General features: G+C 37.6%; 1 protein-coding gene across 2 annotated transcripts in view; it reads left to right on the forward strand.

The window, feature by feature from the left end:
- The window catches only part of Grid2 (glutamate ionotropic receptor delta type subunit 2), a 1,564,629-nt gene that overhangs the window by 1,165,037 nt on the left and 374,329 nt on the right, over positions 1-25,263 (forward strand). For both annotated transcript variants that reach the window (XM_060374191.1, XM_060374189.1), the window contains exon 10: positions 11,220-11,417. In XM_060374191.1, coding sequence (XP_060230174.1) covers positions 11,220-11,417 — 198 coding nt within the window. The remainder of the gene's footprint in view (positions 1-11,219; positions 11,418-25,263) is intronic.

Below are 25,263 nucleotides of genomic sequence, written 5' to 3' on the forward strand. Positions count from 1 at the left end.
CTTTTATGGCCAAACATTTTTGAAGAAGCCATTAAGAAGTATTCTCATTTTCTCCATTATGGCTTTGAGTTGTGTGTGAGCAGAATTCTAAGGCATTTCTAGTGACTCGTCCCTGGTTAGGACCATCCTGACATTCTGTGCAATCATGCATTATGAAGACTCCTAATAATCCTTGATAAAGCTTTGGCAGGAGAGCTTGCAGATTGTACTCATCAAAAATACCACACTTAAAACAAACCTCTGTCACCAGTAACAATTAAAGTGAGAATTAACTACAAAATCTGCAAGGCACATGCAGTGCTGTGAATCAACTAAGCAATTAGCATGAGATTTTTAAGTGTCTGAATACAAATTCAGAATTAGGAAGTTATTATCAAATGATGTTATAAGCAATGTGAATAAATCTTTGGTAATATAAAAATGCTCAAGCGCTGGAGCGCCCTTTTCTACAGGCAGGTCTACGGATCATGAAGCTATTGTCCTCAGAATCATAAACTACTGACGTTCTGCGGAAGCTGTTGTTTTAGTCACAGAACCCTACACCTAGAGAAGCTGTCATATAAATAATCAGCATATTGGGTCCTGCAATTTGTTTTCATCTCAACACAGGCAGGTTTGCATTGATTTAGACTCAAGTCCTATTAATATTTGTTGAAAATAATTGCTGGAAAATGAAATATAACAGCAGAAATTTGTGATTTCCTCTTTCCCCCTCCATCCCTATAGTAGAAGTCTCAGAGCTACATACTTAAGAGTTTGAAAATATGTGTTAAATAAGAAAAGGCCACAGACTCCAGCCATCTGGGCAATCACAAAGGAACCCTTAATCTGTTCCTGCTCCAAATAAGCTACCACTGTGCTATCACTATTGCATATTAACTTGTTCTTCCACAGAAACATTTTGCTGAAGAAGCAATGAAATGAAGCTTATACATACCCCATTATCTTCACACACTTTTTTCTTGCTTTTGTTTATTGAACAATATAGGATACTTATGGTTGACCTTAATAGAGGACGTGCAGAATCACCAGGTGGACATCCTTCTGCCATTCCTGTAGGGTTCATTTCCATTGGGTTAATTCAGGGGGAGACTTGTCCACTCTGTGTAGGACCATTCCCTGGGCTGTAGTTGTAAATGACACACAAAAAAATTACCTGAGCAAAAACTCTTATTACTTTATATTTCTTTACTGTTGATTTAGTATAATCAGTTGTTTGAAGTTACCCACAGTTATAAACTATAATATGAGGACATAATGTCAGGATATTTTACCACGGAAGCAGAATAAGTAAATACAAGAAACATATGTGCAAGAAAATGGCCATTAATGTCTGCCCAGATCAAAAAGGGAGAAATTTTCATCATGACAGAATCACTTATTCTTCTGCATTATCCTGATAGCTTTCCCACAGCATACTTAACCACAAGACAATTGACTTTCTTTAAAGTGTGTCTATTATGAAAGCTTAGATACTTAAATAACGTAGTTGTACCTTGGAGAGATGTCTTATAAATGGCATTAACCTCTGTTGTTTTAGGAATTTTTGACTTAAGTCATCTTTTTAAAAAATGTGTTCCTGCTCATGTATATAATTCTAGTTCCTTACATTTTAAGCTATTCGATATTTTATTGTATCAGTACACCACAATGTAGTTCTCTTTTCCATTTTGACGGGTATTGGGGCTTTTAGATTACTTCCGGATATGCCTACTCTAACACTCCTGTTGACATTCTTAGATACACAGTCTGGCCAGAGTATCTTCTAGCATACACCCAAGCCATAAAACTGAACATCTTCATAGGAGACATATGTCTGTCAGTTGCTCACTAGCAGGTGACCTTAACTTGTGAGTATCTCAATTCTCTACAAGCTGTGTGAATGTTTTCCAAATGGTTGTGCCAGTTTCCACAGCCAGCAAGGGTGAATGGTAGTTCCTAGTTCTTCACCTGCTTCACAGTATTCAAGACCTCAGACACTTTCTCTTTTTCTCTCCTTTATATTTTCTCACTTTGAGATTTTCTTTTTTTACTTTTTATTCTGTTGGTTCTGACATATTTCATTCCATTAATTCTTTTTTGTCTGATTCTAACCTCATAAGAAAGGCAAACATTGTATTCTTAATGTGGTTACTATCTTTTCTAATTCTCAAAATTCTGAACAGTCTTTTTCTAAACTATGATGACATTTCAGATAGATTCCAGTTTTCTGGCAGCAAAGATGTTTTCTCTCTTTTTAAGTGCAATGGTACTCTTTTTAACTCGCAACTAGGAATTTTAAATGTTGTCCAGAGTCCTCTAGTCCTTCAGTAAACCTGTTAGTGCTACTGTCCGAAGCATCATACCATTTGACTCAAGTCTCAGGTTTTGTTGTTTTTGTTTAAACACTGTTTTTAAAACTCATGAGATGCAATAGTGTGAGACCTAAAATGGAAATGCTTCCTCTAAAGGGACTATGATCTGGAGTTTGATGTTGTTAGGTCATTGGTCTTCTTTGTCTTCCATTTGGAACTATTACTGTGTTAAATTTTTACGTAAGTGCATAATCTTGTATTTTGAACAAAAATTGAAAAATATGAACTCCAGACAAGTAAAGTTTAAGAAAACAGGTTTTGACATCTTTTTTTTCCTATAACCTACTATAAGGCTTTGAGCTAATACTCTTTATTTATTTTTGCTTTCTCATCTATTAAAATGAGGAACTATTAATGTCCAAATCGTAGTTATTCTTCTTTAGCAGTTCCCACCTTCTTTCTTTGTTGTTCTCCCGGCACCAGTTCTGCTGAACGTTGTTTGCATACAGCACCTGTCCCTCTCCTGGCTGTAGCTCTTTGAAGGTGGTATGTATGACTTCTCACATTAGCCCACTCTGTTAGGTACAAGGTTTGAAGCAGTAACTGCTCAATGGATAGTAAATGGATATGTCAGTGAGTTGATAAATTTTGGAAATAGGTGTGTATGTAAAAACGATTCCCTCAAGCTAGGTATTGCCATAGCAGATCACAACTATGTCCTTTATTGTAGTTCCCCGAGCTTCAATCTAATTTCACTGTTTGTGTTTACCTCTCTGATATATTGACTGCTTATTCTTACCGAGAGCAACTGGCCTGAGTTAGAATTTATGAATAGTGATCCAAATCTGTAATGCAGCTTAAGAATAAAGCTTTTAAAACATTGATCTGGATAAGGAATGATAGGATGTAATAAAGGTTTATTTAGGGTGTAAAATTTAAAAGGCATGTTCATCAATAATTCATTAACTCTCCTTAAAAGGATCCTTAGTATAAACAGTTCTATTTAGTACTTTTAATTAATTCTAGTTGCCACTACTAGCAACAGATTTTGAAAACATACCTGGGAAATAGATCCATTTGTTTATAGGTATTTACTTTCAAAGTAAAATTAAAGTCACTTTTGAGAAGAAATTTATCATAGTTAAAAATATATATACTAATATATTGGGAAACTCCCAAACAACTGAGGCTGTTGCCAGGAGAGTAGCTAGCTCTCCACAAACTGACAGCAAGGCCCTGCTGCTAAAGATAACACCCACACAACTCACTGAGCTTGGAGAGGTTGAGCTGAGGCCTACAGAGGACCTTCAGCCCAGTGTTCTAGGCCTGTGACCTGGAAAGTTACTCTGAACCTACCAAAAGAAAAAAGTAAACACCAATACAACCACAAGACCTTCGAGTTTAACTCTTTCCTCCCTGCAGAATGTGCAAGGGCAATGGCGGCACAAACCTTGTGGGGGTAACCATCTGAAGTCTGATTTGACTTAAGGCCCACTCACTGAGAGGGTACCCATCCCCAGCACTGTTTGGGTGACCAGCAAGAGTCTAGATAGTCCAGAGACCTATATAAAACCAATTACCAAAGAAGCTGAAAAGCAGCAAACCAAGTAATCCAATTAAAAAATGGGGAACAGAGCTAAACAGAGAATTCTTGACAGAGGAATATCGAATGGTAGAAAAACACTTAAAGAAATGCTCATCCTCATTAGCCATCAGGGAAATGCAAATCAAAACGACCCTGAGATATCACCTTACACCCATCAGAATGGCCAAGATGAAAAACTCAAGCGACAACACATGCTGGAGAGGTTGTGGAGATAGGGGAACCCTCCTCCACTGCTGGTGGGAATGTAAACTGGTACAACCACTCTGGAAAGCTATCTGGCGCTTTCTCAGACAATTAGGAATAGTGCTTCCTCAAGACCCAACTATACCACTGCTAGGTATATACCCAAAGTTTGCTCAAGTACACAAAAGGGATACTTGCTCAACCATGTTTATAGCAGCTTTATTTGTAATAGCCAGAACCTGGAAACAACGCAGATGTCCATCAATGGAGGCATGGGTACAGAAATTGTGGTATTTTTACACAATGGAATACTACTCATCAATCAAAAAGGAGGAAATCATGAAATTTGCAGGCAAATGGTGGGATCTAGAAAAGATCATTCTGAGTGAAATATCCCAGAAGGAGAAAGACAAACATGGGATATACTCACTTATATAGACCTATAAGATATGATAAACATAATGAAATCTATATACCTAAAAAAGATAATCAATTGAGCAGACATGGGGTAAGATGATCAATCCTTGTTTAGAAAGACAGATGGGATGTGCATTGAACGTATGACAGGAGTCAGTCTACTGAACACATCTGAAAGACTCTAACTAGCAGTGTTTTCAAAGCAGACTCATAACCAAATCTTTGGCAGAGTACAGGGAATCATAAGAAAGAAGGGGAGTTAGTCTGATGGGGAAAGGATAGGAGCTCCACAAGGACCAAATATATCTGGGCACAGGGTCTTTTCTGAGACTGACATTCAACCAAGGACCATCTATGGATATAACCTAGAACCTGCGCTCAGATGTAGCCTGTGGTAGCTCAGTAACCAATTGGTTTCCCATAGTGAGGGGAACAAGGACTATTTCTAACAGGAACTCAATGACTGGCTCTTTGGCCTCCCTACCCCGAAGGGAGGAGTAGTCCTGTTAGGCCACAGAGGAGGGCTTTGCAGCCAGTCCTGAAGATACCTGATAAAACAGGATCAGATGAATGGGGAGGAGGTCCCCCCTATCAGTGGACTTGGAAAGGGGCACGGTGGAGATGAGGGAGGGAGGGAGGGACTGGGAGGGAATGAGGGATCTGGATACGGCTGGGATACAGAGTTAATAAAATGTAACCGATAAGAAAAAAATAAAATAAAGTGAATAAATTGTAACAAATAAATAAAAAGAAAAAATATGAAGTGGCAAAAAAAAAAACAATTACCACTGCCCTAAGAAAAGTAGTAATAAATGTCTCCTAATGATATTCTGCTTACTTATAAATTGAAACCTTATTCAGCCATCATCAGAGAGGCTTCTTCTTGCAGAAAAACAAATAGAGAGACCCATATCCAGATACTACACACAGAGAAAGACCTTGAAACAGACAGTTCTAAATGAGGTGTCTTCATCAAATCCCTCTCTCAGAGCTCAGGGAGCCCTATAGAAAAGGAGGCAGAGAGAACAGGGGAGAGCTGAAAAACAATGCCTTCAAAAACAGAGGTTCTCAACCTGTGGGTCATGACCCTTTTGGGGTCTGATACCAGATAGCCTGCATATCAGATACCTAGATTATGGGTCATAACAGTCATGAATTACAGTTATGAAGTAACAGCAAAATAATTGTATGGTTTGTGTCACTACAGCATAAGAAAGTGTATGAAAGGGTCACAGCATTAGGAAGGTTGAAAACCACTGCTGTAAAACAAATGAGCAAAGCTTTTATTACCATAGCTGTGCAGTAACTAGAAACTCTAGATTGTTTCAGCTATTCTGTTTTGTTTTCTTTTGGTCTGCTTGGTCTTTTCAAATGAGGTTTAAGAATGTTTTACAGTTTCTGTGAAAAGGTTTTTTTGATAAATTCATAGAAATTGCATTGAATTTCTATGTTGCTTTTGGTGGAATGTTCATTTTCACAATATTAATCCTACCAATTCATGAGCATGAGAAATTTTTAAATTTCCTGTTGTCTTCAACTCATTTTTCATTATCATAACGTTTTTGCTGTTTAAATCTTTCACATTATTAGTTAGATTTATTCCAAGATTTGTTTTTTGTTTTTTTGGATCTATTGTGCAAAGAATAGTTTCCTTAATTTCTTTCTTGGTATGTTTATCATTTCTGTATAGAAATTTTCCTGGTGGAGTATTTAGTGTCTTTCTTGCAAGAAATCATATCATTTTCAAGTAAATACTTTGACTTATTCTTTCTTGTTTGTGTCCAATTATCTCCCTCAGTTTTCTTTTTGGTCTACCTAAGACTTCATATACTATTTTGAACAGGAATGGAAAGTCACATCCTTATTTTGTTCCTGATTTTAGTAGACATGTCCAGTTTTCCTCAATTTGCTCTGTTGGCTGTGGACTTACTATGAATTTAATTTAGTATGTTTAGATAGATCTCTTGTATCCCTAGTATCTGTAGGAATTTTACTAGGGAATTTTACAAGGAAGAAGCGTTGGATTTTGTCAAAGGCTATTTCGGACTTTAATAAGACATTCTTATGTTTTTTGTTTATTTGTTTGTTTGTGTCTTTCAGTCAGTTTATGTGGAAGATCATGTTTTATTGACTTATTTATGATGAACTATCCCTGCACCTCTGGGATTAACCCAACTTGGTAATGCTAGATAATCATTTTTATGTGTTCTTGACTTTAGTTTCTAACTATTGTATTGAAGCCTTTCTGTTCTTTTGAATGATTGTTTGTTTCTATGTTCATCAGAAATAATGGACAATTTAATTTTTTGTTGAGTTTTTGTCAGAGTAAGATACTGGTTTCAGAAAAAGAATTTAGAAATATTCCCTCAACTTTTCTTTTAAGAAATAATTTGAAGCACACTGTTTTTAGCTCCTCTTTGAAGGTCAGTAGAATTGTGCACTGACTCCATTTTACCCTAGGCTTGTATTAGTTGGGGGATTTTAAATTACTGCTTCTATCTCATTAGTTGTTATGGTTCTATTTAAATTATTTACTTCATCTTCATTTAACTTGGATAGTTCATACACATCTAGAAATTTATTTATTTATTTTAGATTTTCCAGTTTGGTAGAATATAGACTTAAGTGTAAAATTCTATGACTATCTCAATTTCCTAAGTGTTCTTTGTAATGCTTCTTTTTTTCATGTCTAATATTACTAACTTGGATACCCTCATCTTTCCTTTAACTATTTTGGTTTAAAAATTTATCAATCTTATTAAATTTAGAAGAACCAACTCTTCATTCATTGACTCTGTATTTTTTTCGTTTCTGTATCATTGACTTCAGTTGTGAGTTTGATTATTTTTCCCCATCTGCTCTCAATATTATTTGTTCTTGATTTTTAAAGCTCTCAAGGACATTATTGGGTTATTAATATGAAAACAATACAATTTCTTGGTTGTTCCTATCATTTGTGTTTTGTGGTGTGATCTAGGCTTCTGTAGCTCTGTCATTTATGGTATATTTTGGTATGGGCATTTGTTCAAGTCTCTTTGGTGTTTGTGTCTTTGCTTGCATTTACTCTAACTTCTACTGTTATAAATCAGCTTAATGTTGCTTATTTTTCAAGTCTTGGGCCACTCGGGTTGTGGATAGGACCACCCATGGTCTCAGTTTGGCACATGGATAAGGTGACAGACAGGCAAGGGTGAGTGACTTGCTTTGCAGGGAAGAGGGGCTGTGCAGTGGCTGTCAAGTAGGCAGGCAGGCCAGTGGATGGCTCTGGGAGTTTTTACCCAGAATTGTAGTTTGGACTGCAAGTTCTGAGTCTTAAAAAATCCCAGGTCTCTGCATTGGATGGGGTGCCTTATAAGTGGGCAGGCAGGAGATGGTACCAGTATGTCAGGTACTGGGTGGGCTAACACAGCTTCAGAACCCAGTGGTGTAAAAATTTATCTCATTTTCTAGTGATTAAATTGTTCCTTCACTCCCAAGGTTTTTATGCTATATGTTATGCTGGTTCCTGAGAATAGAGAATGCTCAGGGACAAGTAGTCTTGGGAAGAGAGTCAGGCACCATCTTTCCCGAATGAGTTTTCTTTGCTTATAACTTAAACCTGAAAAAGGTGCAAATGACTAAATAAGTTTGTTGTTTTCTTTTCTTTTTAGCATCATGTAAAACATCATATAAGATTACTAGTCCTTACTAATTATTAGACTTTCATCATCTGTATGTTTCTCAATTTGATATTTATTTACAATTCTTATACTCTTTTCTGCTTTTAATGAGTTCACCGGCTACTTTAGAATATTTGCCTAATGTAGTGACTGGTTAGTTCTTTATCCTGTCCCGAACCCAAGTGAAAAGTGTAAAGGTTTAATGATCTTTCAGAAATTGTATTTTATTTTCATTACCTTTATTAATTGATTTATTTTGGGGTGAGGAAGGTAGCATACACTGTTTAACACTATTGAGGAAGTCAGAGGAAACCCCATAACAGTTGCCTCCTCCTACCATATGTGTCCTGTAGGTTGAACTCCGGATGTTAGCCTTAGAGGCAAGGACCTTTGCCTATTGAGCTATTTCACAGGCCCTGGAAGTTTTATTATGAACTTTAGAAGATACAGAATTTTCTTTTTTTAATTTTCATTATTTTAATTTTTATTAATTTCATTTTATTTACTTTGTATTACCCCTGTACCTCCCTCTTTCCTCCCCTCCCAATCCCACCTTCCTTCTTCCCCACCCCTGTCCCTCTCCCAGTCGACTGATCAGGGAGGTCCTCCTCCTCTTCCCTCTGACTCTAGTCTATCAGATCTCATCAGGAGTGGCTGCATTGTCTTCTTCTGTGGTCTGGTAAGGCTGCTCCCCCCTCAGGAGGAGGTAATCAAAAAGCAGGCCAATTAGTTCATGTCAGAGACAGTTCCTGTCCCCATTACTATGGAGGCCACCTGAACACTGAACTGCCATAGGCTACCTCCATACAGGGATTCCAGGCCATCTCCATGAGTGGTCCTTGGCTGGAGTATCAGTCTCAGAAAAAAACCCTTTGCCCAGACTTTTTGGATCTGTTGCTATCCTTGTGGAGCTCCTGTCCTCTCCAGGTCTTACTATCTCCCACTTCTTTCATAAGATTCCCTGCACTCTGCCCAAAGTTTGGCTAGGAGTCTCAGCATCTGCCTCAATACCTTGCAGGATAGAGCCTTTCTATCAAGATGGGTTTTATTTTGCATGTAACATTAACATACTGAATCTACACTTTACATTCATGCTTTATATAACACCACCATTAAGAGTAAACAGGTCAGTAATATGAAAATTGGATTCATTCTCAGAATGTTTTATCTATTGATCTAATAATCAATCATTAGTCATCACAATGAAATATTACCACCACAAAAAAAAAAAAAAACTTCAGTAGGTCAACAAAAAGATCGGAATTTTCTTAATACATTACGTAATCCAAGAAAAGGGATTTTAGTCTCATACAACAGCTCTGGTGTCAGAGACACAGCCCTCTGTCTTACTTCTCTGTAGCAGATGGGCTCATTACCAGGGCACCAGCCACGGAAGAGACAGCAAAAACTGGTGCAAATATCACACAGCTTATAGTGCTCTGGCTGGAGTGAGTCAGATAGTCTCACTGAACATTATTACAAAGAGCCACAGATTGCATTTATTCTTAGTGGCACTAAAGGTTGGGGAGAGTTTAAGTACATATAACTAGTAGAGACAATTAATCTTTTACTCTTATTGTCCACTTACTGATTGATTTGACACTAAGACAATGTATCTTAAAAAAAAAAAAAAACTTTAAAAGAGCAACACATGAGTAATTTCAGACACCACAATGGCAAAGCAAGCGCAGATGCCAAGGTATCCAAGTTCTTTGGGAACACCGAAGTTAGTGCTGGTTTTCTGGGTACACAATAGCTTCTTATATTATTTTCAACATTTTAAAAGACATTTCCTCCACTAAATGAAGCTTTTTGAGCCAGAGAATGAAAACATCTTTCTCAGGGTAAGTTTTCGAGTGAACAAGCAAGTCTTGTAGTGGATAGTATCCCCAAAGCAAAGGCACCAGTTTACAGGGTGTTCACTTGGGTCTTCGTGAAAAGGCCAAAAGAAAAATTCTGTGGCTATCAAAAATGGCTACTTTGTGTGTCTCTATGGAAAGATGATTCAAAGGAGAAATCTTTGTAAATGTTGGCTTCCAACCAAAGGAAGATTTTGTTCTGCCCCAAGTGCTGTGTGCTCTATTTACACTAACAATGGTTATTAGTAAATATTAATGTGTCTGAGTTATTTCTGCAAGAGTCTAGAAAATTAAGTAATAAACTACTGAGTTTATCTACCAGCATGTTTCAAAACAACCACAGTCTTAACAGCTGTGGTAAAGTGAAAGTAGCCTATTTTGCCAGCGTTATCCAAAGTGAGACTTAGGAGAGGGTACCTCTGGAAACCCTGGCTCTAGTCTGCAGCATCACTGGGAGGAGAAGCTCGCACCTATAACCCCAACATCTTGGAGTTCAAACAAGAGGATGGTAAATTCAAGGTCATCCTGGGATACATGAGAACTGTACCAGATTACATAAAAGTAAAAAGAAAAGCATGAGAAAAGATGAAAGAGGTTAGGAATAGAACTAGTTTGTCAAATCTGTTAAAATCATTCATTAGAAAGATGACTTTTTGAAATAATAGCTATAGTAGAGAAGCTGTTTTTGTAATGAAATGTGTTTACATCAAAGTGATAAAACTACTTGCCAAATAATTTCCCATATGTGCAATATTCTAAATCTTATTCAAACTATATATCTTTTGAATATTTGCTATTTTCAGAGTTGCACATATGTTAATGCTTTTACCTATTTTTAGATAGGAAGAGAAAATGTCTAATGGAAATAGTAAAACCATAGCTTCTTAAAATCAATTGCAATGTTGATGAATCTTGAATTGTTCTCATATAGCAAGAAACAGGAAATCATGCTCTTGAAGAGATTAGTTACATTCATCTTCAGCTTTTTTTCTGACAGTGATGAAATGAGAGATGACATGAAGCTCATGATTAAGCACATTTCAATAACGTGATGCATCAATAATGTATAAACCCTATTCCCAAGTTAATTTTTTTCGAAGCATGAAATGGCATTTAAACTTTGTCAGCTAGACTCTTTAAAGAATGAACTGTTGTCTTTGGGGAGCAATGTTTATTGACATTAGGATTTTTCTCTATGTAGGAGGAACCTTTCGTAATGGTCTCTGAAAACGTCCTGGGAAAGCCGAAGAAGTACCAGGGCTTCTCCATTGATGTTTTGGATGCCCTCTCTAACTACTTGGGTTTTAACTATGAAATTTATGTTGCACCGGATCACAAATATGGAAGCCCACAAGAAGATGGGACATGGAATGGATTAGTAGGAGAGCTTGTTTTTAAGGTAAGAATTCATTTATGTCATACCAAAAACTTCATCTGTAATCAATGAAAGCTGTTTTCATATGAAGCAGCTTGATGGAAAATAATTCATTGTGATATTTAGTGCAAGCGACTCACACAGTCTTTTTTTAATATTTTTTTATTTTTATTGTTAATTACATTTTATTAACTCTGTATCCCAGCTATATCCTCCCTCATTCCCTCTCAATCCCACCCTCCCTCCCTCATCTCCTCCCTGCCCCTTTCCAAGTCTACTGCTTGGGGAGGACCTCCTCCCCTTTCATCTGACCCTGTTTTAGCATAACACAGTCTTATTTAATGAACATTATGAAGATAAAACTGGATAGTAAAATAACGTTTAAATTTAAATATCTCTTACAAGAGAAAAGAACAATTGCACTCTTCTATGTTTCTTTTGGCCTTTTTTACCTGTTGCATTTCGTTGATTTTTCTTATGATTTTCTAATGTAGGTAGTTCTTGATGTCAGATAAGAAATTAATAGGTATATTTTTGTCTCATCTGGTCACCTCTTCTACTTCACACTCTAAACTTTGACACAGTAGCTGCTAACATTCTGTTAGAGCCCCAGTGCTTTGTGAATGGCTATCTTATATAGCATCAGTCCTAACCTGCTGTAGTTCCTATTCCCAACACTTTTCCAGCCTACTTTTTAAAGAAGCAGCATGAAAGACTGCACTCATCAGAAGATCGAAGCAGATGCTGAGACTCACAGACAAACTTTGGGCAGGGCTCAGGGAGTCATAGGAAAGACTGGGAGAATAGAAGGACCCAGAGCAGAGAGGAGCTCCATAAGAAGACCAACAGAGCCAACAAATCTGATCCCATTGGGACCTACAGAGACTGATGCACCAATTAAGGACCATGCATGAAGAATACATAGACCCCTGCTCAGATGTAGTCCATGGCAGCTTAGTTTCTCTGTAGGTCCCTTAGGAATGGCAACAGGGGCTGCCTCTGACATGGACTCTGTTTCCAGCTCTTTGATTATTTCCCCCTGAAGAGGCAGCCTTGGCAGGCCACAATCTAAGAGGATGCAGGCAGTCCTAATGAGACTTGATAGGCTGGGGTTAGATGGTAGGGAAGGAGGGATCCCCCTTTGTGAGGACTAGAGGAGGGGAATGGGGGGAGGAAGGAGGTGGGACCAGGAAGAGAAGAGGTATGGGGCTGCAATTGGGATGCAAAGTGAATAAATCATAAACAATAAAATTAAATTTAAAAACTAATATGGCTTTTAAAGGAAATAAATAAGTAAATAAATGAATAGATAGATAGATAGATAGATAGATAGATAGATAGATAGATAGATGATAGATAGATAAAACTGTCCTGGAAGATATTTAAAGAGTGATCTATTTATCAAGGAGTTGAGAGGTCATTTGGTCCTGAGGATGGAACAGGGCTTTTCATACTTTTCAAATCTTAAGTATGGGCCCATTGTCCATCTGTACTGGGTTCAGATATTAAAGTTCCTTGTGTCTTGAAAATACTAAGATAATCAGAAAAATATTAATCCCCTCTTTCCTTATTCTTTCCCTTCAAAATTCTTTCATTTATTCTGTTACCCTACTGACAACCCAAGAGCTGTGACTTAAAACAGATAGTAAACATGGTTACCATTGATGCATTTACTTAACGGAATTTTAGCTTAAGAGAATATTTAAGGCCTCTCTAAATCACAGTGTCCGCTTATGAGGAAAACATTCACTGTAAAGATTAGCCAGAACAATCAGTCCATGAATGAGCAAGGAAGGAAACTAAATTTGGTCTCAGCCAATGCTGACACATTGGTAACTCTTCCCCGGGGGCTATACATAAAACTATAATAAATTCAACGTACATTTGCAAGTTGATTGACAGGGTTTGCTAATTGCTCAGATGGGGAGGTGGAAGAAAGATCTAAGGCAAAGCCTTTCATCTTACCTACTCAATCTCAGTAGACGAAAAAGACATCCTTTGCTACCGTTATCTTCACTTTTGACTTTGCTCTATCTCCTGTCACCTGTGCTGCGCTTACATGTTCAATTACTTTCCCTCTTCTCATTCATCGCCTACTTCTTTATATACAAGCATGTACACATACATATGTGCATACATACTTATGTACATAATCTTGCTGCTCATCTTTTTCTCCCAAAATAGCCTATTTCTACTTTCTTGCTGTGTGTGTATGTATGTAACCAAATCTAGATTCTTCTAGAAAAAAAAAAGAGAACATGTAACATGTGGTCTTTCTTTCCCTTCATTACTTGCTCTTGTTCTCTTTAGACCTCAGTTTTTCTCTTCATATTTTCTCTTCTCTTTTCATATCCTATGTGTCTACATGTATGTATACAAATCTAAATTTTTTATTACATTTACTTATGTATTTGTTTATTTGTGTGTGTGTCTATGATAGAGAAGTAGTACACGTGTGCCATAGCACATGTGAAGAGCTCAAAAGACAACATGTGGAAAGCAGTTTACTCTTTATAATTACATGGGTCCAGGAGATTGAACTCAGATTGTCAAGTTTGTAACAACTGCCTTTATGCACTGAGACAACTTTCTGGCCTAAATCTAAACTCTCCATATAAGAGAATTATTTTTATGAACTTAGTCTATTTCTATTGCCATAAAGATCCCCAGTTCCATCCATTCTCTTTCAAATGCTATTATTTTATTCTTCTTCATGGCTAAGAGTGTTTTCACCCCATTTTCTTCATTCTTCCATCTGTTGATGAACATCTAATCTAGTTTCATATCATAGCCATTGTGAGTATTGCAGAAAAAATATCAATACAGTGGTCTGAATGATTTAGAAACTTATCTAGTGAAAGACACAGCGTGGTCTTTCAATTACCTTGGAGAAAATAATCTTTAAATTTGTCTGAATAATTTGTCCTTCCATCTTGCCTTCTGACCTCATCTATCTCTCTTATTCAACATGTTCCAGGCTATGGTCTTTAATCTTTCTCAGCGTAATAGAACATGCTCATGCATCCACCTGTCTTCCCAGAATGCTCTTTTTGCAGATAACTTTCCTTTACCTTATTTGTTTTCAGCATCTGCTTAAAAGGTACTCAGCAATGAAAAATAAGAAAATCATGAAATTTGCAGATAAATGGTGGGAACTGGAAAGGATCGTCTTGAGTGAGCTGTCCCAGAAGCAGAAAGACACACACAGTATATACTCACTCATATAGATATATAATATAGGAAAAACCTACTAAAATCTGTACATCTAAAGAAACTAATCACGAGGGAGGACCCTGACTAAAATGTTCAATCCCCATCCCAAAAGGCAAAGAGGATGGACATCAGAAGAAGAAGAAAACAGGAAACAACCTAGAAACCTGCCACAGAGGGCCTCTGAAAGGTTCTGCCCTGCAGACTATCAAAGCAGATGCTAAGACTTATGGCCAACTGTTGGGCAGAGTGCATGGAATCTTATGAAAGAAGTGGGGAATAGTAAGATCTGGAGAGGACAGGAACTCCACAAGGAGAGCAACAGAACCAGAAAATTTGAACACAGGAGTCTTTCCTGAGACTGCTATTCCAACCAAGGACTATGCATGGAGATAACCTAGAACCCCTGCACAGATGTAGCCCATGGCAGTTCAGTGTCCAAGTGGGTTACATAGTAATGGGAAGAGGGACTGCCTCTGACATGAACTGATTGGCCTGCTCTTTGATCACTTCCCCTGAGGGGGGAGCAGCCTTATCAGGCCACAGTGGAAGACAATGCAGCCACTCCTGATGAGATCTGATAGACTAAGATCAGAAGGAAGGAAAGGAAGACCTCCCTTATCAGTGGACTTGGGGAGGAGCATGTGTGAAGAAGGGGGAAGGAAGGTGGGATTAGGAGGGGAGGAGGGAGGGGGTTATGGGAGGATACAAAGCAAATAAAATGTAATTAATAAAAGTTAAAAAAAAAGTCTAGAGAAGCCTTTCATGGTCACTGATTCAAAAAACACAATGTCTATGCTGTACATTCTGTCTCCCACTTTTTGTTTTCTTTTTCTTTTTAGTAGATATTAAATAAAAATCTTTTAAAGTTATCCCCATGGTTATCACATTAAATTGTGAGATAAGTTTGAAATTTTTTATGTCTTGCAGTGTTGTTAAGGTCTCAATATTTTAAAAAAGAAAATGGGTATCAACTACCTGATGTCTTCATACAGCATTAGGTGACATTACCCAGGCATGCCTCAATGATCTTTTCTTATTTTTTACCAACTATTCATAGCATGCTAAATTTGACTTCATATCTAAAAAATGCTCATCTTCATGACAACAAGAAATGTTTTCACTTTCTTCTTGTAGTATTTTAATCATTTTTCATGTTCTATTATGTTACTTCAACCTCCATGAAACTGACTTGAAAGAGATAACCATGACTAGCATAGGGGAAGCTAAGGAAGGAAATGGTGAAAAAAAATATTTTGAATATTGAATAAAGACTAGTATATTAGAGATGAGGAAGAGAAGCCAAATATTAGTCAAATTTTTATGAGTGTTGATTCCTGAAGTCCTGGTAATTATTCCATAAAGTAGAAGCAACTACTCTTTCTATGATATCTATGAAATGCACAAGGCCATGAGAGTTTAAGAAGCTTGGTCAAAGTCAAACAGCTAATAAAAGAAGAACTAGGGTTTGAGCCAGTGGTTGACTCTAGAGCTGTGGATGGCCTCCTTGGAGCCATCCAAACAGAAAGTGAAATAAGTAATTTGATATTAGAGTCTGGAGTTCAGACATGGGATCTGGAAGGGACATACATTTGAGACTCATCAGCATATAGATAGAATTTAAATTGCCCCTATGCCTTTCTTTGCCCCATTTCTCTTCTATCTTCAATCTCCTCCACATCTTTGTTCCTCCCCACTGCTTGAAAAGGCATTCCCATCTCAAATATATAACCTTTCTGTATTTTCTAAGTTAAATTAATTAAGTGTCTTTGGTCACAAATGACAATCCAATTGAACTGAAAAGATAATTTAATGGCTCACAAACTTAAGCTGCCAGGGACAAGATCCAGGCACATTTCATCAGGCTTTGGAGTTGCTTTCTTTCCTGCAGCTCTGCTTCCTTGGTGGAGTCCCAGTTCTCGGGCAATCCCTGCTATGTTGGCAGCAGGGTGACTTTCTGCAGCTCAAAGCTAAGTTTCAGGCTCTATTCTATTCCAATATAAACATTAGCATCCCTTTGCCAATAGTTGTGATTCAGAACCTCAGCCAGAATACACACTGGCTGTGACAATGAAATAGTGTGTTCTAGAGGAGGCAGTGTTCCCAGTATGTGACAAGCACAGCATGCCTGTGTCCACCACGAAGGTAGAGAGGACTAGGTGGCTCCATGTAAAACATGTGGAGCAAGCACACATAGTGCTTGCTGCCCAAGAAAAAGATTGCCCAACTGGAGGAAGGGGGAATGGTTAAGAAGCACATTCAATACAAGCCTTTTTATGTGCAAAGATAATTAGCAAAATTATAAAGAAACTATCAGTAGTTACATACAGAAATGAAAAAGGCAGTAAATTAAAACATATAATGAGCATATTCATTAATTTACAAACAACAGGCTGCAAGCTGTTTACAAGTCCACATGAAGAGCTGTCCATGTCAGTCCCTTACAGGTGTGAAGAGGTTGTAGGATCTATAATAAAATTCTAAGACTGCAGAAAAAAATAAACAGAATGAGCTTACAGTCTTCAAAGAAAGGACTGTTGGGCAGGATATCCTAAAGGGAATCTATTGCAATGGAGTAGGGCACTTAATAATGCAACAGCACAATAGGAGATGGAATACGATTGATTTTATAAAGGAAAGGTGAAAAATGTAGTACACCTTTAGTTAGAGTTAGTCTCTACTGTACATATCATTCTAGAAAATATTGCTTGATTTAAAGACACATATTTCAGTTTACGTACGTGACAATGCTGGCAATTAGCATACAACAAAATTCAAAATTACAATTTGGAAGTGACCATATGGTAATTACTAGCATGTATGTAGACCTGACTCTTGCTAAGACAATCCTTTACACTTCATATTTATTTACACTTAGTACTCACAACAGAAAGGATATTTGCCACCTCAGCGCTACAGGTAAAATAAAGGAGTTTTAAGTGTCCACATAGCCACATTGGGAGTCCATGTTTTAAATGCAGGCAGTTGTTCCATTCAAGTGTTACTTTAACCTTCCTATCAGTTAAGTGAAGAATGGCAGTCAGAACTCATGTAGTGATATAGATACATACATGTGTGGGGCTAAAGAGATGGCTCAGTAGTTAAGAATGTCAGCTGCTCTTCCAGAGGACCTGGATTTGATTTCTAGTACACACATGAAGGATCTCTACCATCTGGACCAATAGTTCCAGAGGGTCCAGCACCCTCTTCTCCCCTCCCCAGGCATCAGGCATATATATGGTAAACAAACACGAAAGAAAAACACCCATTTGCACGAGAAAATAATAACAAAAATTGAAAAAATATGTATGTATGCATGTATGTATGTATGTTCTATAGAGTATCAAAGAGTAATTTAAAAAGATGAGACAGAATCTATGATGAGAGTGTTGACAACCATAGGAAAAAAAAACTGTGATTTTTGCTAAAATTGAAAAAATGGGAAGAAAAATAATGGCAGCTTAGACAAGCTAAAGCTGAATGGATAGGATGTAATCATTTTATTACATATGTGATAATATATAAAATGGGTGCAAGCATTTGCGTTTTACAAAGAAAAGAAAAATGCTGGTTTATGAGATGTGTGTGTATGTGTCCATATATAAGATTATATATATACATAAAACACATATATAGAGAGTGAGGAAGCAAGAGAGAAAGAGAGAGAGGGAAAGATCTTATTTCCATAGTCTTCCTTATGCAAGGCAGAAGGCTGAGAGACTGTTTACTTTCTATGCCAAGTATATTTGTTTGCACAGTTTCTGCACACGGGGGCTACCATCATATAAATAAATGTAGGATAATTGTTCTTAGTTTTAAATATTCCATAGAAAACATGAGGACAAAAACATTAAGTATTGTCAAGGACTAAAAAGAGCATATAAAAACACAATTAGAAGTGTTGGGTTAATGGGAGATCACGCACTAAGTTATTATTTGATCCCCAGAAGTATTATATCTGCACAAGGAGAGCTTCTGGCATTGTTCCTGCAAACAGGTAAGATAATGACTAGAGTAGAGGAAAGATTCCCTGTACTCTGCCCAGAGTTTGGCTATAATTTTCAGCATCTGTTTTGATATTGCAGGGTAGAGCCTTTCAGAGGCCCTCTATGCTAGGCTCCTGTCCTGTTCCCGATTTTCTCCCTCCTCCAATGTCCATCCTCTTTGCCTTTATGAATGGGGATTGAGCATTTTAGCCAGAGTCCTCCCTCTTGATTAGTTTCTTTAGGTGTACAGATTGTGTTATGTTTATCCTATATTATATATCTAATATCCACTTATATTAGGGTGAGTATATACCCTGTGTGTCTTTCTCAGTCAGGATGATCTTTTCTAGTTCTCACCATGTGCCTGCAAGTTTCATGATTTCCTTGATTTTATTGCTGAGTAATATTGCATTGTGTAGATGTACCAAAATTTCTGTATCTATTCCTCAATTGAGGGGCATCTGGGTTGTTTCCCTTTCTCCATATCCTCTCCAGTGGCAGAGGGCAGGGAATCTTATGAAAGAAGGGGGAGATAGTAAGACCTGGAGAGGACAGGAGCTCCACAAGGACAGCAACAGAACCAAAAAATGTGGACACAGTGGTCCTTTCTGAGACTGATACTCCACCCAAGGACCATTCATGGAGATAACCTAGAGCCCCTGCACAGATGTAGCCCATGGCAGTTCAGTGGCCAAGTGAATTCCCTAGCAATGGGAAAAGGGACTGAACTCAGTGGCTGGTTCTTTGATCACCTCCCCCTAAGGGGGGAGCAGCCTTACCAAGCCACAAAAGAAGACAATGCAGCTACTCCTGATGAGACCTAATAGACCAGGATCAGAAAGAAGGAGATGAAGACTTTCCCTAACAGTGGACTTGGGGAGGGGCATGTGTGGAGGAGGAAGAGGGAGGGTAGAAGGGAGGGAGCTAGAGGGGTGATACGAAGTGACTAAACTAATTAATAAAAATGCAAAAGAAAATTCAATGTTAAAATAAAAGAGTAGAGGAAAAAGAAAGTTACCTTTGAGCGATAGCTCAAAGAACTTCATGTGCTTCTGCACGCCATCCCTGTGGCTTATTTACACAGGAATAGGGAGCTGTAATAGCTGTTGGCCAGGATGAGGTTTGCTAGTCTCACAGTCGGGCTGATCTGCATGGAGGATCAACAGAGAACCAACCACCTTTCGCATCACTGTCTCCTAGGAAGTCCAGTTTGTGGTGGCAGAATGCCCATAATTCCTGTGTTTTAGAAAGAATTAGTAGCTGGAAAGAGGCCAGAGTTTTCTGTGTGGAAGATGAGCGCAAACATCCTTGAAAATGTCTGTATTCACCAAATTTTTGCAGTAACCAAATCAAAATCTTTCTCCCTTCTTCATTTGCCCAATGCTGCCCAGCAATGGATGCTGATGAACCTTCTGAGGTGTGATGTCATTTTACAAAGTGTTTTATAAGAGAAGACTAGGAACAGGATATTTTAAAAGAAAAAATTCTTTATAAATATCTTAAATTAAACAGTGAATAAGATGTTCATTTTTAAACTGAGCTAAACACATATTCATAGGCTAATTGAGTTTCCCAGAGTGTACTACGCGTAGGCCTGAAAAGAGTCCAAATGGTGCTTGTGTTAAGAGGTTTTGAAAATCTGAATGTTAAATGTTCAATATCTGTCCACTGGATGCCCGTGTAGGGTAATGCTAAAGCATAAACATAGCAGATCACCTACACTGTGTGTAGAAGACAAAACAATTCTCTAAATATTTGCTGTTGACAAGGAGGTAACACTAATGAACACAAAAGATGTGGGGAGGTCTCTAAAGGGAAAAATTATATAGATGCAAATTTCTTAGTGGATTGTTGCAGGAGCGATTTTCTGAATTTGCAGGTGATAGTTAATTGGCACCCATTACAAACATCAAGGAGCAATTCAATCAGATAAAGGGCTTGAATCATTAAGCACGTGGTCTAATAGGTGGCAAGCATAGGTAAGTGGTGATAATAAGATTTGAATCAAACTAAAGACCATGAACTGGATGTTTGCCAAAGCAAACGATGCTGTCCAGGAATGGCTGTGGGTTTAAAGACAGCTTACATGCAAGCAGGAGCAAAACCTCTAGAAGATATGTGTGGAATTAAAAAGATTCGGTAGGTTAAAGGTTATAAATTAACAGAATACTGAATTCATCAGTCAGAGCCAATGTGATATAAAGACCAAAGCTCTGATGAGCAAACCCTATAACTGGGGATGTATAAATCCTGACACCTGCTGTTGGCTATTGAAATGCCATCCATTACCTCAGCTTTTATCTATCTCTGGCCAGGAATCCAGGAAAATTGAATGAATAAGATGACTTTAAGCACATAAAAAGAATACATATGTGAGTGAAGCTATTCAACATATATTTAAAAAGACAATCCAACCATGAAAATTTCTGTGATTCTGGGTGCATAATTGTAAGGTACAGTGTTTAGATTGCTGGTTCTTTTTCTGTAGGATGCTACCCTGTGGAAATCACAGCTGAAATTACCCTGGAAATTACACACAGGGAGAACTGTGCCCGATGTAGACTTTGGCACAGTACATTGCTGTTTGGAAATGTCGATGTGATAGAGGACTCAGCTCTTCTTTCTTTGGGTCTTGGGCATGAAGAGAGAGATAAACACCCACATGGGACTTTGAAATATCCACTCATCTTAGGTAGTTGGTGTACAGATCCCTTCTGAAGAAATTTTATTGTTTCTTTCATACTACTTTTCAGAATGGATGAAAACAGCACAGAGATGTGTTTTGAATGACAGTTATTAATTCTGTCCTTCCATCATGACACTTCAGAGAGCTTTGTCTCTGAGCCTCAGGGACTTTGAAGCTTACTTAAGATTTGATAATTCCATAATGGTAGCTTTTAAATTAAGTTTGTTTCCCTGATTAAATACAAACACAAAATGACCAAGACTGAACTATGTTGAGATAGGCACTGAAGACTAGGCCTCCCTTGTCATGGGTGTCATTACAGTGAATTGTTCAGATATTTTTCACATTACTGGATGTGGTGTATGCGGCCTGTCCCAAATCACTCTCTCCTTACAGACAGTCTCTGGAAGCTTATTTTCTTCTCACTTATGGGAAAATAATGTTCCCTTGCTTTGTACAGAACACTTAGTAAATAGAAGGATCCCCTAAAACATTCTAGAGTTTTTGAAGTTTTCACTGTAATTAAAGGCAAAAATACACTCAAATCTCATTCCTTGCCCTTGGTTTGAATTTTGTTGAAATGTGGGTTTTGCAATGCAAGCACTTCAGGTAGAAATTGTTTTTGCACACTCCGTCTGCAAGTAGTTTTGAGATGACCCCTCAGAAAACAGAAAGTATCTACACAACAAATGGGGCTATTTCTGGTGATCTGGTTTTTGAAGTTAGAGCAGTATCTCTTGAGGATTGCAGAAATAGCATTATTTTTAAGTTGCTTATAATGCTATCGGATAATGCCTAAAATATGGCAGTATACAAATAATATGGAATATTCTTCTAGCTTACCATTTAGTATACATCTATTGAAGCCTAAGTTGTTACTAGAACTTTCAGGTATGTTGACGATGTGAGACAGAGTTCCTCTTCCTCAAGAACCCAAAAGCTAGATAGAAAAGGGGAAAGAAAGGGAGGAGGAGAGACTCCAGCATAAATCTAGCACTTTCCTTTTATACTTTCCATTCCTGGTAAACCCACCTGGTAATTCCATTTTCATTCAGAAGTAGACCATTTGCAAATGTTTCCTTGCTCAAGACCATCACTAAATACGTGCTTTTCTTAACTCACTCAATCCGTTCTGTGACATGTCTAATGGTAATCTCAAACACTGCATTTTCCAAGCTGAATATCCAGGTCTTTCTCAGACTCCATTCTGCCCCATACTTCCTTATTACAGTGAAGGACCACTTCAGTCTTCAAGTTGCTCAATTCAAAACTCCTGACACTGGAGTTTCTTCCTTTCTGCTATACCTCACACATGATGCATCAACAATCAGCATTTGGCTGCAAACCTGGAATGGACTATAAATACAATCACGTGTCAGTATTCCACCACTATCTACTGATACAATCTATTATTATTTTCTTTCAGAATTAATTCCATAGCCTGATATTACTGACAGTGATATTGCCTTTTCTTTAGATAACTATTTTAAACAGAACAGTCAAGTGGATTCATTAAAAAAAAAATCATTTCATACTCTTCCTCTAACTCTGTGACAATTTGCATTGTTTTAAATTCTTGGGCTCCTTTAATGCTGCATATGCTCACTTGTTCATGTATGCACACCCCACTGTCTGCAAATGTTTTCTGTTTCCTCAGTCTGAGTATTCGTCAGAGATAAAAGAAGTTAAGAAAACTCATAGCAATGATTCAAATGAAGACAAATACAGAAGCCTAAGTAGAGGAATGAATAAATATTGGGGAAGTAGTTCTTATAAAGAGATAATGTAGAAACTCCAGAAGCAATAAAGATGATCAGATTAAGCAAGCTGCTTAACACGGCCAGCCCCATGCTTTGCTCCCCTCTCCCCTCGGGCAGTCAATTTGCCTTCTTAAAATTTGAGATTTAATCTTTAGTCAGAGTCGTGGGTTTCTCACTTATGTTAAGGTACATTCCACATAGGTGAGCACAATATATCAGAATATATCTCACTATACTGAAGTCAAGAGCCTGGCCAGCACTTAGGTTGGAAAATCATGAAGCCCATCATTTCTTCCTAAGTGGAAAGGCTTTATTTCCTTTCAGCCAAATCTTAAAATTTTACCAAAACATTACTTTCTACAAAACTATTCTTGTTACTATCATTGTGTCAGAGACAAAACAGGTATTGAAATAATGGAAACGTTGACATTTAGACATAAAGGTGTGCTACATATTGCCGAATGTCTATTGACCATAATAAGCAGATGAAAAACAAAATTCTAAAAAATGTTTCAAGAAGAAACTGATTAAATTAATCAAAGCCCTTTCATAATGAACAGATACATTTTTTAATATTTGTGTGCTTTCCACGTGCTGAGAGATGAAGGTAGCGAAAACAGTAGAAGTGTAAAACTGCCATCTGTCAAAGACCAGTGTCAGGCAGCTTGCTGCTTACAGAAGACCATGTTTATGAAAAAAAAAAAAGGAAATATACATACATACTTATGTAAATGTAAAAATAGAAGTCTAAAGGGACTTGCATTGGCCTCAAAGCAATAATAATACCTGAAGAAATACAATGAAACAGTATTGGTTGTCCTCCAGTATGAGTCCTACCGTTTTTTGTCTGTAAAAGGAACTTTTATTTGCCTGATTCAATCGTTGTCTCAGAGGATTATTGCCTCTATCTGCTAACCTAGGCCTAGTCCTGAAGGTTTCTAACTTCTGTACAAGCCAGGCCTATAATGTTTTCAGTTTCTGAGACTTACTGCTCACCCTTTCTTATTCTGCTCTAATCATCTTGCTCTTGCTAATTCTCTGGCTCATTCTGTCTTCACCTATGTTTAGCTTGTTTTCTCTTCAGGATAGCCTGTCTCTATCCTGTATATCTGTCCTGATAAAACTACCCCTCTCTTCTCTCTCTCTGCATTGCCATTTAAGTAGCTTCCTTTTCCTCTCTTCTTGTGAGATGTGGGCATACCCTATTCTGTGAAATCTCTGATTTGTTACCTTTTCAGCTACTCAGTTAGGCATCACTTTCAAACGTGGTTCTTCCTTTTACAAACTAACTTTACTTCATTGCTTGAGATGAAAGGTGTGTACCACCATGCCTGGACCTAAGGTTTTCTTTTACCTGAAACTCTATATGAAGCTGGCCTTGAATTCAGATCTGCTTGCTTCTGTCCCCTGGATTAAAGGTATGTTTGTATTCCAGCCACATCATACAAACCTAGAAAACCTTTGGATGTGATCTCTTGTCAGCTGAATCACAGAGACCTAGAAAGTCTTTGGATGTGACCTCTTGCCAAAACAGCCGTGTTCTAAATCAAAATTTCCCTTCAGTTGTTTATTTGAGTGATTTCCAGATGGCCTGCCCACAACATGAATTCTCCAGCCTCTTCCCTAGCCTATGGTTGTCATGTAACTTAATCCCATCTAGTGAGACTACAGCTAAGATGTTTCAAAACTTCCAGAAAGTTTTATTCATACAAAAGGTATTCCTCATTTTTGTTCTCCTCTCTTATTCTGTCTGGAATGTCAATAAATGACTGGCTCATGCAAGAATCTTATGGTGTGAGTAAGAAGCTAAATGCTGAAGGAGAACAGTTCAACAGCAGTTTTGAAGCTGTGAAGTAATATTTGGGGAGACACAGGAAGGCTAGAGGGCATTACACTGATTTGGAGATGCCCTGCCTGGGTGCACAGCTTCTGGACTCTTTTTTCTGACATTAGGTAAATGACTTATTCTGCCTCACTTTCCTTACCTCCAAATTTGAGATATTAATAGTTTAACTCACATTGTGTTTGTGTAGGTAAATTGAAATGATAATTGAAAACTGTAGTGAGTACTATATAAGTGTTAAATGATACTAATGGCTGCATTAACAAGATAGGACCTATTTATCCACAGTACTTCAAAATTAGGTTAATTGCCCTACCATGTACTAACTGTAACCATATTAATTCTGTCCTTTCAGTGAGTTCATAAATGCCCTGAATATAAATGT

Source organism: Meriones unguiculatus, chromosome 21 (assembly GCF_030254825.1).
Source record: "Meriones unguiculatus strain TT.TT164.6M chromosome 21, Bangor_MerUng_6.1, whole genome shotgun sequence".
NCBI lineage: Eukaryota > Metazoa > Chordata > Mammalia > Rodentia > Muridae > Meriones > Meriones unguiculatus.